General features: G+C 36.0%; 1 protein-coding gene across 1 annotated transcript; it reads left to right on the forward strand.

The window, feature by feature from the left end:
- Positions 1-4,840: 4,840 nt before the first annotated feature.
- On the forward strand, positions 4,841-16,391 carry LOC121409745 (peptide methionine sulfoxide reductase-like; the record flags this gene model as incomplete). Its single annotated transcript, XM_041601651.1, has 3 exons — positions 4,841-4,941; positions 10,510-10,761; positions 13,364-16,391. Coding segments are annotated over 3 exons (576 nt in total), but the record flags the coding sequence as incomplete, so codon positions are not given.

Here is a 16,391-nt window from a genome sequence, read left to right on the forward strand (position 1 = left end):
AATAAAAAAAAATTAAGAGTAGGCCTATGATTCGAGCTAGATATTCACGTGAAGAGAGAGGATATGGGCATATTATGCGTCAGAGAGCTCAACGTGAAGGAATTTTATGAGGAGAAAGCAAGATTTATCTCAAAGTTGAATATGAAAACAAACTCATATTATTTTTTTGCCAAAAGTAAGTCATTCTAAGAGAAAATATATATATTGACGCACATGTTCACAGACTTGGGCTAAAAGTGGTCTAGCGCCATCTTTTGTTGTATGTATTATAGTGTACTGTATTTTCAACTACTACTTGTAGTTATCAATGTTGTACCCAGTTGAGTTCGGTCAATAAAAAAAGAGAAAAGAAATCACAGGTGTTTTTAACCAATCCAAGGAGTTACACCTTGACCGACCTGTAATCAAGTTGGCCTAAAGGGCATTTCCACTCCAACTAAAAGTTGATTTCAATAAATAAAGCAATATCAAACAAGGATAATGCATAAAATTTCGAAATTGGATGTCAAGAAAATTATATCATTTAATAAGTTTTGCTTATTTTTGGCAGTTATAAATTAAAATCAGAGAGTCCATATTATATTGTCACCCATTCACTATTTATTTTGCATTTTAGTGTATGAATGAAAGTGATACAGTTTCAATTTTTGCAGATTTAACAAAGGGAGCGCTTCACTGAATCACAAGGTAGCAAAAATGATGATCCAAAAGGAAGCAAACATTATTTCACATTATAAGGGAAAACATAAGATATTCCAAATAATGAAATACCAAAGAAATAGTGAATGTGTCGATCATCAGCTCCTTCATTTAATAGCATATAGGCCTACCAACCAGAATCATCTATTAACCGAAACTTAAAATATCGTAACTTCCTTTATTTCACATCATTTTCAGCGTTGCTTATTTGATTTTTTTCCCGCTCTTTTCATCCAACTGAAATTTCTGTTGGTTGACCGGAACTCAAAAGAGCGAAATGAAAAAAATAAAGCAGTAAGTGACAAGGCATCAAGATTACATCATAAAATTACGAAGTCATAGGGCATATCATTTCAGTGATATCTGCAGTGATACAGAAGACCTAAAATAGCTGTGAATATGAAAAAAGATGCTACAACTTATGATGCCAGTCCAATTATTTGTACTTTGTACGAAATGAAGTTCATTTGTCCGCTCCGCGATGCCAGAAGATCAGTTGGCTCCTAGCTCCAGCCTGTTCTCACTTGATAGAGAGAACGAATGCTTATTTTCATGGAAGTTCATGTAATGAAATACAATATTTGAAGAAATAAGTGATAGCTCGCTACATTACCGTTTCTGAAAAGTTTTCTTCTCAATTCTTGTTGAAATTTTCACTTTACATGGAGAAATATTTTTTCACGGGGCTCAAATCATCTTCATCTCTCTCCGGAGTATAGGACCTACCCCAGTTTCATTCCAATTTAGACCATATTCGATCTTTTCCTACTAACTGGAAAAAACATTTAGATAAAATTACATCATACAGTAGAATAAAGCAAGGTATTTTATAGTCCTACTAGGAGAAAAACTTAATTCTGAATCCCCACGCCGGCACGCCCCCCCCCCCCCTGCCAATCCGAAACCGTTTCATAATTTCACGTTGCAGTATAGTTCGGATATTGTATTACGTTATTGCGCAATGTTCTGCGTTCACTCCAACGGTCTTGTCGCTGAACGCTGATTTTTCAGATACAGCTTTCACCAAATAGTGTTTGTCATTACACACTGATATGGAATAATGACCTCCGCACCCGGACCTTCCGACGCATCAAAAGCCTTTTATATTTAATGACTTTTGCATTACATGGCATTATTGGCAATTGGAAGGATAGCACAGCTATCACGAGCAGAATTCGGCAGTTGGTCACTATATTCTGTTGCAAAGGTGAATTTCTAGACATCATTTGAATTCTTTTTTGCATGCATGGGGCAAGTGAACGGAAAGGTTTGTTTTTCACAATTTGTTCACGTATGCTAATTATTCTTTCCGTCAGTGGCAGACGAGTGCTAAGAAGAATTTAATATTTGTTGCATTTTTACTAGTAGTAGTACAGGATGTCATCATACTCATGACAATTCAGTTTATATGCTATTAATTATGTACCTTGTAATGTTGGGCTTAGTTGAAAAGTACCGTACCACTAACAGTTCCTTCAATCAAAGTTGTATGATCATGATGGTGGTCCCCAAGGCAATAGTCAGATTTTTTACTCTAACTTTAGAAGCCGCCTGGCTTGTCCCCAAGTCTGCGCACCTAACTATTTGAGTTGAGATTTAACATGAATTTCTTTTCATTTCACAAAATCTTTCAGTTAATTATGTTCTTTATAGCATTATGAGTAATTGTACCAACTATCTCATAAAAATTTGAAAGAATTATATAGAATATTCTTGGAAAAAACCTCAGTCATTTTCAGATTGAAAAAGAAAATGGTACCCCATGTCTGCGCACCCATTCACTTTGCACTCGGGTATTTTGATGAGGAAGGCTGCATTTTGAGGCCGTCACATGAAATGCCAAAAAATTCATTATTTTTCCATCATTTTGAGTCAGATTTGTTTAATGAATATCTGTCTAATAATGTGTTGCATGTGTAAAGTTTGTGTTCATTGCGCATCTTATTTTACTAGAATCGCGCAGATACGCGTGTGCGCAGACAAGGGGGGCTGCGCAGACTTCCCATATTGTAAATATTAAATCATTAATGCAATTGCAACTTGCTGTGATGGGTGGGGTGACAGGACACTTTCTAACGTTAGATCCATACTGTTAAATATTTTGAAGCCTTCCTTTTGACTGTGGATTACACAAAAAATATGAATTCGTCTGCTGCAATTTTCTTCGATTCCGTTCTCGATAAAATTGCCTAATAAATATTTTTTACTCAAAATTGGTGAGACTTTGCTTGATAACTTTTTCAAATGGCTGTTTGAAATTGATTTGATTGTCCAGACACACAACATCTGGATATGGTATACATGTACAGGCCCCCCCCCTCTCTGGGCCTGTATACCATACATTTACACTTATATTGACGAGTGGATACCATGCGCGACCAAAAAAACATGTAAAAAGGATGTCTATTTCAAGATAGGGCACTTTACGTACGTAATGTGATAAGGGTGTCAAAAACACAAAAATGATGAAAAAAGGGAATCTATTTCGCTCGGAAAGTTACGTGTTTAGGGTCAAATTTGCGGGGATGATAAAACAAAATTAAAATGTTTTATAAAGGATGTCCTTCTTTGTTCCAACACTACGTGTTTAGATGGGTGTAGAGTCCGATTTGCGCGAGGTGTGGAAGGTGGAGTCGTACTAAACCAATGGTAAAACTGACAGCCGAAGGACCCGTGATATTACAATAAAATATTCCTGGGGGCCATTTCATAAAGTTAAGAGTGACTTTGAGAACGACTGGTGATCCTTTCTTGTGGTAAATGGTTTACACAAAAACGTTCACTGGTGAGGGTTTTGCGTGTAAGAAAGGATCACCAGTCGTTCTTAAAGTCGCTCTTAACTACGAACAGCTTTATGAAATACCCACCTGTACTTGTTTCGGGGTTCATTTCAGGGAATATTTGCCAAGAGTATCATTTTGTTTTCAATACTTGTTAAGGGTATGTTTCACATGCCAATACTTGTTAAGGGGTGCATTTTCAGAATATGGAAATTACGTGTTAAGGGTGCTTTTCGAGACCCAATGGTGCATGGTATCCAATAGTCAATGCAAGTACCCCCCCCCCACAGGTATACAGGCGGCACACACCTCTGTCTGGTGTCAGTCTGAGGAAAACTTTCCTTGAGTTACATGTATGAGGCCTGAAGTTGAATTTGTCGGGGAGCCAATAAAACTTGATCACGGCTATACATTTTGTATCTTTCTGTTGTCTCTTTTTTCAAATGTTTACCTAATCTATAAAAATAGTTATTTTATAGAAGGGTGAAAAAAGGTACATCACTTTCCACAATAGTTAGGACTCTCTCTACTCTCAAGTCAATAAATTTTGCTCGGTCCCCATGACATTTGACTGTAATCCATCTTAGTTCTACTGTGGATGTTTCCTCTTTTAGCGCTATAATTATATATGTAAGTAAATTTAAATCATGCATTTATCAACAAACAATGTGCAAATATGAAGCCTTCAAATAACTGCTCAAACTCTTGGAGACTGGGGCTAGCTTAGTAAGTTAGTCTATTTGTTGGTCTATGTATCTGTTAATAGCTCCATGTTCGTACCAACATTTTTATATATGTTTTTCATAGAAATTAAACTTATGAAAAATTTCCAGTACGCACTAGAGGAAACATTTTGTATATTAGCAAAATCAATTTTTATGAGGTCCCATCCATCCTATAGAATTTTTCTTTAGTCTAGAGAGATTTGACAAGGATGATTGATGTACCGTATCCCAATATTTAGTTTATTATATACATCAATACATGTACGGTACACTTGTAAAACATGCCTGATACTCATTATTTTTTTTTAAACTCTCATAATTTTGGTTTCACTTTCCTGGTAAATTGACCTTACACTCATCTGGTTAATACACACACAGTGGGTTTATTCAAATGCTAACAGTTGTAAACGTACGTGTAACATGTAGGCCGGTGCATTAAACAAGGAAGTTGATACAGTTGATATCAAAGTTTTATCAGGTCCTATTAAAAGCAAGGATTGCTTTTGTGGATTCTACATTGTAATTCAATATTTCTCTCCATCATTTTCCCTTCAGATCGCATCTAACAGGATGCCGCGGGAAGAGCCTAAGATTGCGAAGGACGATCTGGAGACCGCCACCTTCGCCATGAGCTGATTTTGGTTCCCCGAGGCACAGTTTGGCTGTGCCCCGGGGGTGGTCCGTACCAAGGTCGGGTACACGGGCGGAAGCAAGAAGTTTCCCACCTACTACAGCCTGTAAGTATCTTGTGCAAGGTCGGCCAGGGATGTTGTTGAAGTTTTGTTCACCTCCAGGGGGAGTGGGGTGTTGCAACATGCAAGGAAGTTATAGAGTGTTGTGTGTGGTTGGATGACATGCCCATGTGTGGTTGCTTGTGCAAAGTGGTTGTGGTTGCGTACTTGTACATGCAGGGGTGTCATGTGTCCATGTAGGCCTATTTCTTCACATCTGGAGATATACAATTTCAAGTATTTAAAGTATAAATTCTATGTGGCTTTAGTATCATGGCACATTTTATATTTTCAATGATTTAATTAGTTTTACTTTAAACTGGCTCAATTCAGTTTTCAGCAACATTGTGCCTGGATGTATATTGTTATATATATTTGTTTTTAATTTTTCTCTCTCTATTTTGATTGCAAAGATCAGTTTGAAATCTGCAACAGATACTCAATTCTGCCTATCAATATGTGACCAGGCTCCATTAAACCCACAAAAAGTCTTCAGAAATGAATCTTAACAACTTCAAGAAATCTTCAGAATTTCAGAGATGAATAAAAACTTAAAGATCCTTTCTCAAGGAAGAAATTTGAGCTTTAAAAAGACCCCCTCCTAATTTAATCCACTAAACAAAGAATTACTCCCCAAACAAAAAATAACTTTTGTTTTGGGAAATTGATGCCCTCTAATTCTCCCACTCCCGCTATTGTCCGAGGGTGTTAAAAGGAGTATTTTTTAGAGATCTCTGTAAACTATTCATAAAAGGAGTCATGAAACTGTCCCAAATTTAATTCAAGTGTTAAGTACATCCTGTTCATTGTTTAGTATAAAGTATGTGGCTAGGCATCTTTTAACCCACAAGAAGTGTCCAGAAATGAAGAAGATCTTCTAAAAGAGGAGATTTAAGCTTTAATATGACCTGGGAGCCCCTGATATTCCTTATCTAATCCACTTAACAAAGCATATTGCTTACTCCAAACATTAGAATTACCTTTTGAGAAAAGTTGCAAGCTTACCCCACTATGTAAAGCTGACAAAGAATATTGTAGAGAGCCCTATAAAATTTCACAGTAGGAGTCCTCAAATGGCCACCACAGTTAAGCACATCCTGTTCATTGTTTTGTATCAAAGCAAGAATTTAAGCTCAGTTTTAAAGTCATGGAACAAAATGAGAAAAATGTTCAGCTAACAACTACAAGAAAGGGATCCGCATAATATCTGATCCAGTGACAACTGCTCCGATGGATAATTTGCATGTTATGCCTGACAATATAAAACCTAACCTCCAAATCTAGATAAACCCGAATCCTTATCTTTACATTATTCCGAACCCCCCCCCCAGGGTGCTACATAACTTTTTAGAAGCACTTGCCCAATCGGGCAAGTAAATTTGTAAGTAGTTGGAATATACTTGCCCAAAAATCTATTTCAATTGCCCCAAAAAATCATTGAAAAAAGTTTTACCTCTTCAAAACATGTATAAGATATTTGTATTCAAAGGAACTGTTGCTGCACTCGCGCCATGAGCGTCTCTAGGTAATGTGTGCGCTCAATAAGATATCATTTACCCTTTTCTCTCTTTTGACATGAACTAATCTACTTTGTTATTTCATTTCTTTTTCCAAAGTGATTTTTAGATTCAATATATCATATCGACCCTAATTTTGGTCATTCAACTGTGAGAAATTTGCTTGCCCAATTCGGGCAAGTTGTTTTGGTCTTTACTTCAAAACACTTGCCCGACTCTAACTTTTACTTGCCCCGGGCAATCGGGCAAGTGCTTATGTAGCACCCTGCGGGCTGCCCCCAAAAAATAATACTCCTAAGACTAATGCTGCCTTTGCCCTCTAAGATATTAAGACCTTAGCAAATGCTGCAGGAGCAAATGTTGTGCCACACAAAAAAAAGACCCATAATTTTTTTTGCAGTACTTCGTTTGAAATGCCACTTTCCGTTTCAAAAGGCCATTTCCGTGAATTCCGTCTGTTTGCCACGAAAGCGGAAAATCACGGTCCCTACTAATGTTTGAAGCGAGTAAGTGCCGCAGGAGCAAATGTGTCACCCCAAAGTTTTTTTTACAGCATGTAAAGAAATTAAAGTGTACTATTTCAGAATACATGTATGCAAGTTTGACCATTCTGTACAAACACTCTCCATATAAGTCCTGATATCACACAGTATGAAATTTTGCGGTGCCAGATGCCCAGATCACAAGTAGTATACACAGTTTCAGCTGCAAGAAACAAATTAGTCGTCAGTTGCAAGTTTGCAATTGCTTTTGTTTTCTATCCCAAAACCTTAAATTTTGCATATCAATAATTGACAATTTTAAATATACTGTAGAAAATCAATGAGTTTTTGTTTTCAGTTGTAAAAAACAGATTTTGTAATCCATTGCAAATCTGAAATCAATGTCAAATCAAGCTGCAAGAATCAGACCAGTAAGAAGTTGCAAAATTTTCAATTATTTACAATACCTGTTTTCATTCGATTGCATTTAGTACACTTTAATTTCTTTAAATGCTGTAAAAAAAACATTTGGGTGAAATGTTGAAAAATACTCATATCCCGAGCAGCAGACCAGTTGTCAGCTGCAAATTTGCAAGTTCTTAAAGGAGAATGAAACCATTCGAACAAGATAGCTTGTGTGAAAACAGAAAAATCAAAGAAACAGATCAACGAAAGTTTGAGAAAAATCGGACAAATAATGAGAAAGTTATGAGCATTTGAATATTGCGATCACTAATGCTATGGAGATAGCAAATTGGCAATGCGACAAAGATGTGTGATGTCACTTGTGAACAACTCTCCAATTACTTTAGTATATTTTTCACTAGAATTGCCTCTTTTATCACATCTATCCATATATAATGTGTTCTGTTTACATGAGGGCATGTAATACATATTTTTTAAGAATACATCATGGATAAAGAGTTTGTATCATCATAAGAAAAAGCAAAAAGAGACATTTTGAGGGTATTTTATAGTCCACCAAAGGGAAAGTTGTTCATCAGTGACATCACACATCCTTGTCGCATTGCCAATGTGAGGATCACCATAGCATTAGTGATTGCAATATTCAAATGCTCATAACTTTCTCACTATTTGTCAGATTTTTCTCAAACTTTCTTAATTCTTATACTTTGATTTTTCTGTTTCTACACAAGCCTATTTGTTCCAAAGGTTTCATTCCCCTTTAATTACAATTTCACAAGACTGCAAAAATATTGATTTCAAGAGTTCATGTTAACAATAACACTTTGAAATTTAAATGTATATTTGTGTATTCTGCTGCAAGAAGCAAACTGGTAATAATTGGGAATTTGTAACAAATCTTATGGTTGAGATGGGACTTAAAATTAACTTTCATGCTAAAAAAGTGAATGGTGTAAGTACTCTTTTTGACATTATACATGTAGTTTCAGTACTTGAAAAAAGGGTACTATCATTTTGTAAATGAGTCTTCAATATTCAGGGTATATCCTACTTTTTATACAGGAAGTGAAACTGCTTTTTTAACACACAACACAATGATTTTTAGGAAAAAAATAGTTAAGTGCAGTAACCTGATTACATTTTTATTGTTGTTTCAATTAGGCCTATAAAAGGGATTGAGTAACAGTTCTATGTTTAGAAAAATATTCTGATATGATAATTGATACTTGAACATGGTAAGAACATATAAAAGATAATATGAGACATGTACAGTCATAACCAAGGTACGGTAAGGGAAGTTGATTCAAATGAAGAGAAATCTGAGCCTTTATTTGAAAATAATGTCACTCGAAAATTAACTTCCAGTTCTTGTAAACAGTCATTTTGATTTCATTGTTAAATAATAAAATAATAATGATTGGGGTTCTATTTTAAGGATATTTTTATTTGAATTTGTACTCTGAAAACAAATATTTTGTTTTCAGAGTTGTGCATGGGGATTGTAGATTTGGTTGGTTGTTTGTTAATTGTTGTCCAGAGGAGACATGATGTGCATTGAATTGAGACTGCGTAAATTTCAGTCTTTTCAAATGTGTGTTTTTAGTGCGTTAAACCATGAAACCAAAGGAGGAACTAACATATTCAAAATGATTTTATATCACAGTTATTTAGTAAGATATAAACAATATAAAACAGTATATGGGATGCATTCACTGTATAAAGTCCACAACACACTCATAAATAAATATTCTTTGTATAGTCTTCTATAAATGACGATCTTTCTGTCTCAAATCTGAATAATTTGAATTGCACATTAAAGAATCACATTAAACATTCACTTCCTATATGTACAAATTTAAATCCTTGGCATACAAAACCACATTACTTGTTCATGTATACAGTACCATGTGCATTTTTTTTAATATTATAATATTGCACTCTGGGGCATGTTATGGCAAACAAAAATTACGGTTACAGCCCGATAGTCCACGGGTCCGATTGTCCGCGGGTCCGATAGTCCGCGGTGTGTGTAAAATTATGATTAGGATACAGTAAGATGAAATGCCATTGAGAGGTCAAAAGATCAAATGATATGATACCATGGATTTCTATAATAACCCAAAAGACACCCCCCCCCCACCTGACAAGTACTTCCCCGGGGGCCCAGTGTGGACTGACAATTACTGTACAAATGCGTGACAAAAAAAACGTGTTTGAAGGGGTGTTATTTTTCAGTTTTGGGCGCAGGCTGCACGTGCACGCATTAAGGGTATCAAAAACAACAATTTTCCAAAACAAAAGGGTGGTTTTAAAAGATTGGTCAATCACGGGGTCAGACGAATTTTGGGTATTATTTTTTTTCCAATAATTTTTTTTTTATTGAGACCAGGGACTAGCCAAACATGTTTAGGGTATGTTTTTCCCCAAGCTTTTTCCCCGGGATCATATTCTGGCAACAACTTATTTAGGGGCCAAAATGTGTCAATAAATTCCCCTAAAAACTTGTTTAGGGGGTCATCAAATCGACGTCCGTGTCAATATCTCCCTCTTCCTTTTCCCCATCTCCTTTTTTTTCTCTTTCTTTTTCTTTCTCTTTTCCTCATTCCCCTTCTCGCTTTCTTTCACCCTCTTGCTCTTTTTTCTTCTCTTTCTTTCCCCCTCTTCCTCCTTTTTTTTTGGGGGGGGCATGGGTCCGCACCTGATAGAACCCCATGGTCTCGTATCATTTGATCTTTTGACCTCTTGATGACATTTGATCTCACAATATCCTGATTATAATTTACACACAATGCGGACTATCGGACCCGCGGACTATCGGACCTGCGGACTATCGGACCCGCGGACTATCGGACCCGCGAACTATCGGATCCGGAGACTATCGGACCCGCGGACTATCGGACCTGCGGACTATCGGACCCGCGGACTATCGGACCCGCGAACTATCGGGATGTCCCCAAAATTGCTAGTGCATGTGTAAGTCATACAAGCCCCTTTTAGAATGCTATCAAAGGTGATTATAAATACAAACAATGATTATAAAAAAAAATCAACAAAGAAAATGTTGGTAATGGATAACACTTGTACAGTAAATAATGCCTTTATAGAACATGGTCATTTACTCTGCATTTATATGCCTTCTTTTCTGGCAGTGGGGACCATACAGAAACCGTGCAGATTGAGTTTGACCGAACCAAAACCAGCTACGAGAAGTTGCTGAGGAAGTTCTGGGCGAACCATGACAGCACAACCTGCCACAAGAACCAGTACATGTCAGCTATATTCTACCATGGTGAGAAGCAGAAGGAAGTCGCTGAGAGCACCAGGGATGAACATCAAAAGACTGTCAAGAGACAGATCCAGACAAAGATCAAGCCAGCAGAGACATTCTATGATGCAGAAGAGTGAGTAGATCTCTAAATCACATGTGTTTTTTAGGAGCAGGAATAGAAGTGGAGTGTATGGAGCAGAAGCAACAGAAGTAGTGGTAGTAGTACTTTAGACGTTAGTGGTAGTAGTAGACTAGTAGTGGTAGTAGTAGTAGTAGAAGTAGTAGTAGTAGTAGTAGTAGTAGTAGTAGTAGTAGTAGAAGAAGAAGAAGAAGAAGAAGAAGAAGAAGAAGAAGAAGAAGAAGAAGAAGAAGAAGAAGAAGAAGAAGAAGAAGAAGAAGAAGAAGAAGAAGAAGAAGAAGAAGAAGAAGAAGAAGAAGAAGAAGAAGAAGAAGAAGAAGAAGAAGAAGAAGAAGAAGAAGAAGAAGAAGAAGAAGAAGAAGAAGAAGAAGAAGAAGAAGAAGAAGAAGAAGAAGAAGAAGAAGAAGAAGAAGAAGAAGAAGAAGAAGAAGAAAGAAGAAGAAGAAGAAGAAGAAGAAGAAGAAGAAGAAGAAGAAGAAGAAAGAAGAAGAAGAAGAAGAAGAAGAAGAAGAAGAAGAAGAAGAAGAAGAAGAAGAAGAAGAAGAAGAAGAAGAAGAAGAAGAAGGAGGAGGAGGAGAAGAAGAAGAAGATATGTTTTTTGTATGGAACTTTGCCTAGTCAATTTTTTTTGGGGGGACCACAGGAATCTGTTCATCTTATGAGAAATCGTGCTTAGAAGAGGTATCTTCACTGCATAAGCTGTAGTATTATATGTGCATAAGCAAATATTTGACTAAATGGACATCGGTATTTTACTTTACATGTAAGTTTGCGCGTAGTAAACTTTTCAATTTCCTAATTGTTGGTTGTTGCTTTTAATTCAGTATTTCAATTTTTTCTACAATGATTCACATTCTCATTCTAAATAATGATGATAGTCAAAGTCAGTCTATCTTGTAGCAGTCTCTAAAGACCACTACCTATAATATCCACAAATACTATTTCCTTTGATATTGGAGCATGAAGATGCATGATGGCTTTTTTTTATCTTCCTTTATGCCATCAGATTCTTCATCATCTATTTAATGAAGAATAGATTTGGGTATTAGCTTCGCATTCGTATCTTTTATAGGCTAAATTGCTACATGTATGTTTACACTAGTTGAACTTTGCCCACATACCATAATGGTTATTGCCTTGTGACTCCACATTGTATAATCTTGTGGAGAACTTGCATTTAATGCTCATAGACTGCATTTTAGTGGTGCTGCCCTCTTTGTTCATTTTTAGTTAGATTTATGATAAACTCTTGGAATTCACTTCTTTTCAGTGTAGCATTTTACAAAGCATGAACAATTCAATGCATTTACAAGAATGAAAATTTTAAGATTCAAGATCTTTTTTTATGAAAATCTATTTTGTGTTGAAAAAACGTTTCATTAGAAGTAATAAAAAAAGATTTTAGCCCTAATAAATAAACGATTCTGTGTGGCCAAGTCCACCTGAATATCAAGCTGGTAATGAATAGTAATAATCATAATGATTGGATTGACACAGTATTCTTTTCAATTGATATAAAGTGCTGTTAACGGCATAAAACAAGTTATGGCTCATAGTTGTACAGGTGTGTTTTAAGTTTTTGAAGAGGTCAATAGAGAAGATGTTTTGAGAGAGTTAGAGGGAGTTCGTTCCAAAGACGGGCGGAAGATATTGAAACTTAGCCAGCCTGTCTTCTTGATTAAGGAATAAAGAAGGGTATATCCACAACTTTTATCATATTTGATTACATTTTTGATGTGATCTGATTTGTCACCCCTTGTTTTGAGTTCAGGAGGCATCATTTTAGGCAATTCAGGCCTGAGGCAATTCAACTAAGATGATGTGAAGCATTTTTACGATTGTGTGATTGAGGGTTGGGATTGGACGAGACAACGCTTGATAGATTATTTAATGATCAAAGATGGAAGTGAATCGAATTAAGGGACTTGTCACCATTGTGATTGGACTTTGATGTCTTGATTAGATCAATATTCACCCACTGGAATTTTTTTTAGAGAAATAGCTATCAATCTCAGGGTTCACAACATACATTTCCTTGTCAGTTGGGTTGGAAATAGAAATTTCTCTCAACTTTTTACACAAAAACTATTAAGAATTAGGCCTTATGTTGGACAGAGATTGCACAATATGACCAATGTGGGAGACACCAAGATGCCAACCCTATCTCCCTGTCTTAATACTCAAAACTTTTAGGGGGAAAATGCAGGGGGGCTATACTCAAAGCAGCCCCGGAAAATAAAAAAGGCCCCAAAATTCCCCATTCACTGCAATGTTAAAGCTTATCCAATGTTGCAAATTTAGGCAGTAGGTTGTGAGAGTAACCCTCCCACCCCCCAAAAAATAATAAATAAATAGATAGATGGATGGATGGATGAATAGACAGACAGATAGAAAGAATAGATAGATAGATAGATAGATAGATAGAATAAAAGAAAATATTAATTTTTTGCCAGATACTTTGGACTGTATGAAAGTGTATCCTATCAGTTTCATGCAAATTTTATCTTAGCAACAGAACTGGAGCTTTGAGTGAACCATGAATTCCGTTTCTGCCAACTGATTTACTGACCATCCATTTTTCCTTTGTTCTTTACAGCTACCACCAGAAGTACATGCTCCGTCAGCATCGCAGCCTGTTCCAGAGCCTCATCTTCAAGCCCAACGAGGAGGTCTCCTCCTACACTGCAGCGCGCCTTAACGGATACCTCGGTGGTTTCGGCAAGCTCAAGGATTTTGAGGCCGAGCTGGAGTCCCTGGGTCTTTCTGATGAACAGGAGCAGTATGTCCGTGCTAAAGTCAAAGGTGGTGGCCTCAATTAGAACCGAGGACCTTCTAGTAAGGCTCCTACATGGAATGGACTTTGACACATTGGTGTCCCACGTATCATGTTCACCAACTTAGGATGAAGGAAGAAAGACATAGCTATTTTTGTGACATTAATCAAGTATGGTGTGATTTATATATATCTGTCAGAGATCTGTTACTGATTTGTCAATACAAATTGATAATTTCCAACGATCTTGAAGTTATACATGCAATTGTTTCATTTAGGGCTAGGAAAAGAATGGCAATATTGGTGCCTCAATTTAATATCCCTATAAGCTTGATTCTTTCGTGTATGCTCTGATGAATCTAAAATCCAATGGGGTTTCCCAATCAATTTGTTTTCATATGAATTTTTTTTTAAGTACCATCATGCCAGCAACAAAAATATGCCGACAGTTTTGATTTGATATATGCATGCATATCATTTTCACTGTATCTACTTCCTGGTTTCCCCAAGAGTTACATGTACCATTATGCACTGAATATGTGTGTCGGATGATTTGTGAGTTGTGTCCTTGCCAAGTTTATTCCCATATTTCTCTTGTGTTTGGTTACAAGGGCTACACCATCCTGAAATGAATATGGCTTTAGTTACTAGTAAACATAAAAAGTTTCATCCTAAATGGATGAAATGATGAACTTACCGCAGTTTTGAGTTACGAAGTGCGTTATTCAGGTGAAACAGCTGTTTGCTTGTCATTATATACCATATGAAACGAGTCAGCTGATGATATCATCTGCTTACCAATTGTTTTATGTTTTTCCGTGAAATCAAAATTACTACCATCAGAGAAACAAAATAATTGCAATTATTTCTCAAGAATTTCTATTACTGAATTGGCCCCTTATTCTGTATGTAAGGTAATCATTTGTAAAATACTTGTGGAATATTTTCTACATGTACGAAAAAAGGAAATTATTAAGAGGTTTACTGCAGTAAAATGAATGAAATACAAGTATACCATATGCAAATGTGAATGAAATTGCATCAATAAAGAGACTATATGAATTGTTGCCAATCTACAGAGTTTATTGTCTGAGTACAAATCAGTATACTGTTCTTGCACTCAAATTATACTTCAGTCTGTAGTTCGAATTTTCTTTATTCTTGTATCGATAATTGAGATCTATGGACTTGTTAGGACGTGTTTAATGAGAGGAAAACAGAAAGTTTCAAAAACTGAAAGGAAGCTGAAACCACATAAAGCATTGAGAGGGTCATGACTTTGATATGTAATATAATATTCATGTTTCCTTCTTTAAGGCCAATAACCTGTGTTAAAACCACTTCTGAAACTGCTTTCAACTGAACTAGAATGTCAACTTCATTCATCAGTTGCGCAATATATTATGTAATGTTATCATGTGTTATACATATTTCTTCCTGAACTCACTATTTTTACTCACTACCAAATATGGCCTGGTTTCTGGAAATCTAGCTTGGGAATTGTCACCATCTTTTAGTTTGCTCTGCAGTTTATTACAAAGAAGTATTGTTGAGAAAAAAGTGCTGACCAACATATTTACTCCTTTAGAAATACTTCTTCATGAAAGATTTTCTGTTTCTTGTAGGTGCTGACCAATGCCGCGTTACGCAAAGAAAAAATGTTTTTTGAAAATATATTATATAGGCCACCTTTATTGAAACAAAACAGCATGTAAAGTTGTAACAATCTCAAATAAAGCCACCCTAAGTAAAGTAACGAGTTGAGTTGGCACCCTCCCTTGACCCTCCTGGGCACCAATAATCTCAAAAACATTTTTAAAGGCCATTAATCCTCTGTATGGCAAATCTTTTTTTTGTTCACAGATTTTACTTATTTTTATTGAATTGGATTGAATATTGTCATTCAACCACAGAACATGGGGAAAAACACCAAATTCATCACCTGATAATCTTTTGTGGAAACCCTGAACATATTTCAATTGAAATTAGAATTGATGTAGTATTTTGCAACAACTATAATTAAGGTGATATTTATTTCGCTTGTAATTTTCTCGTTAATATCAATTAGGAAACAAGGGTTCTAAAGAACTTTGTGTAAAATTCTGAGGAAGAGAAGAGAAATATTTTTGGGTACAGTAGTTACTTTTTAAACAGTTATGAGTAAAACAAACGAAAGGGAACTTGTGATGTTAATTAAAGGAGTTGGTATTGGTTTCATCACATTGGCAGCTATCTTGACAGAAATGGATGCAATTGAAGATTTTAATCATGTGATTGATTTTTAGGACAAATTTTTGAATTGTTGGAAATGTAGGTATGGTCTTTTACTTTCCTTTGTCTTGAGTATCAGATTCTGGTTCGAACATGTTCATGTAAAACTGTTGATAACCCGTTCTTCTAGCACAAATGCTTCATAGGTGACCTTATCATCTATTTATATATATTTCAGGGGATTTTCATGACATCACCCATATCTTGTACTATGACCTCTTCTATATCAGAGACTCATCGTTATTATAGCAGGTTTATAAATGTTGGATTTCAATGTTATTGATGTATATGAACCGTGAGGCTAATAGACTCGCTGTGGTATGACATGTTGAATAGCGCAGTAGGGGAATCCCAGAACATTATGACGTGGCTTGGCAAACTCGGTTATTGATCGAAGCCGACTCACCGATGACGGCTTGTCTGGATTTCTATCTACTTTATTCAGCTGGACATTCCGTACACCTTGTCTTAAAGCCAATAGATTCTTTTATGAGAGATGTTGTGGGACTTTATATTGAATAATTCTATTGCACAATAATTTTTATGTACATGTAGTAATAAAATTTGGTTCCGCAGCTTG

This window comes from Lytechinus variegatus, chromosome 2 (assembly GCF_018143015.1).
Source record: "Lytechinus variegatus isolate NC3 chromosome 2, Lvar_3.0, whole genome shotgun sequence".
Lineage (NCBI taxonomy): Eukaryota > Metazoa > Echinodermata > Echinoidea > Temnopleuroida > Toxopneustidae > Lytechinus > Lytechinus variegatus.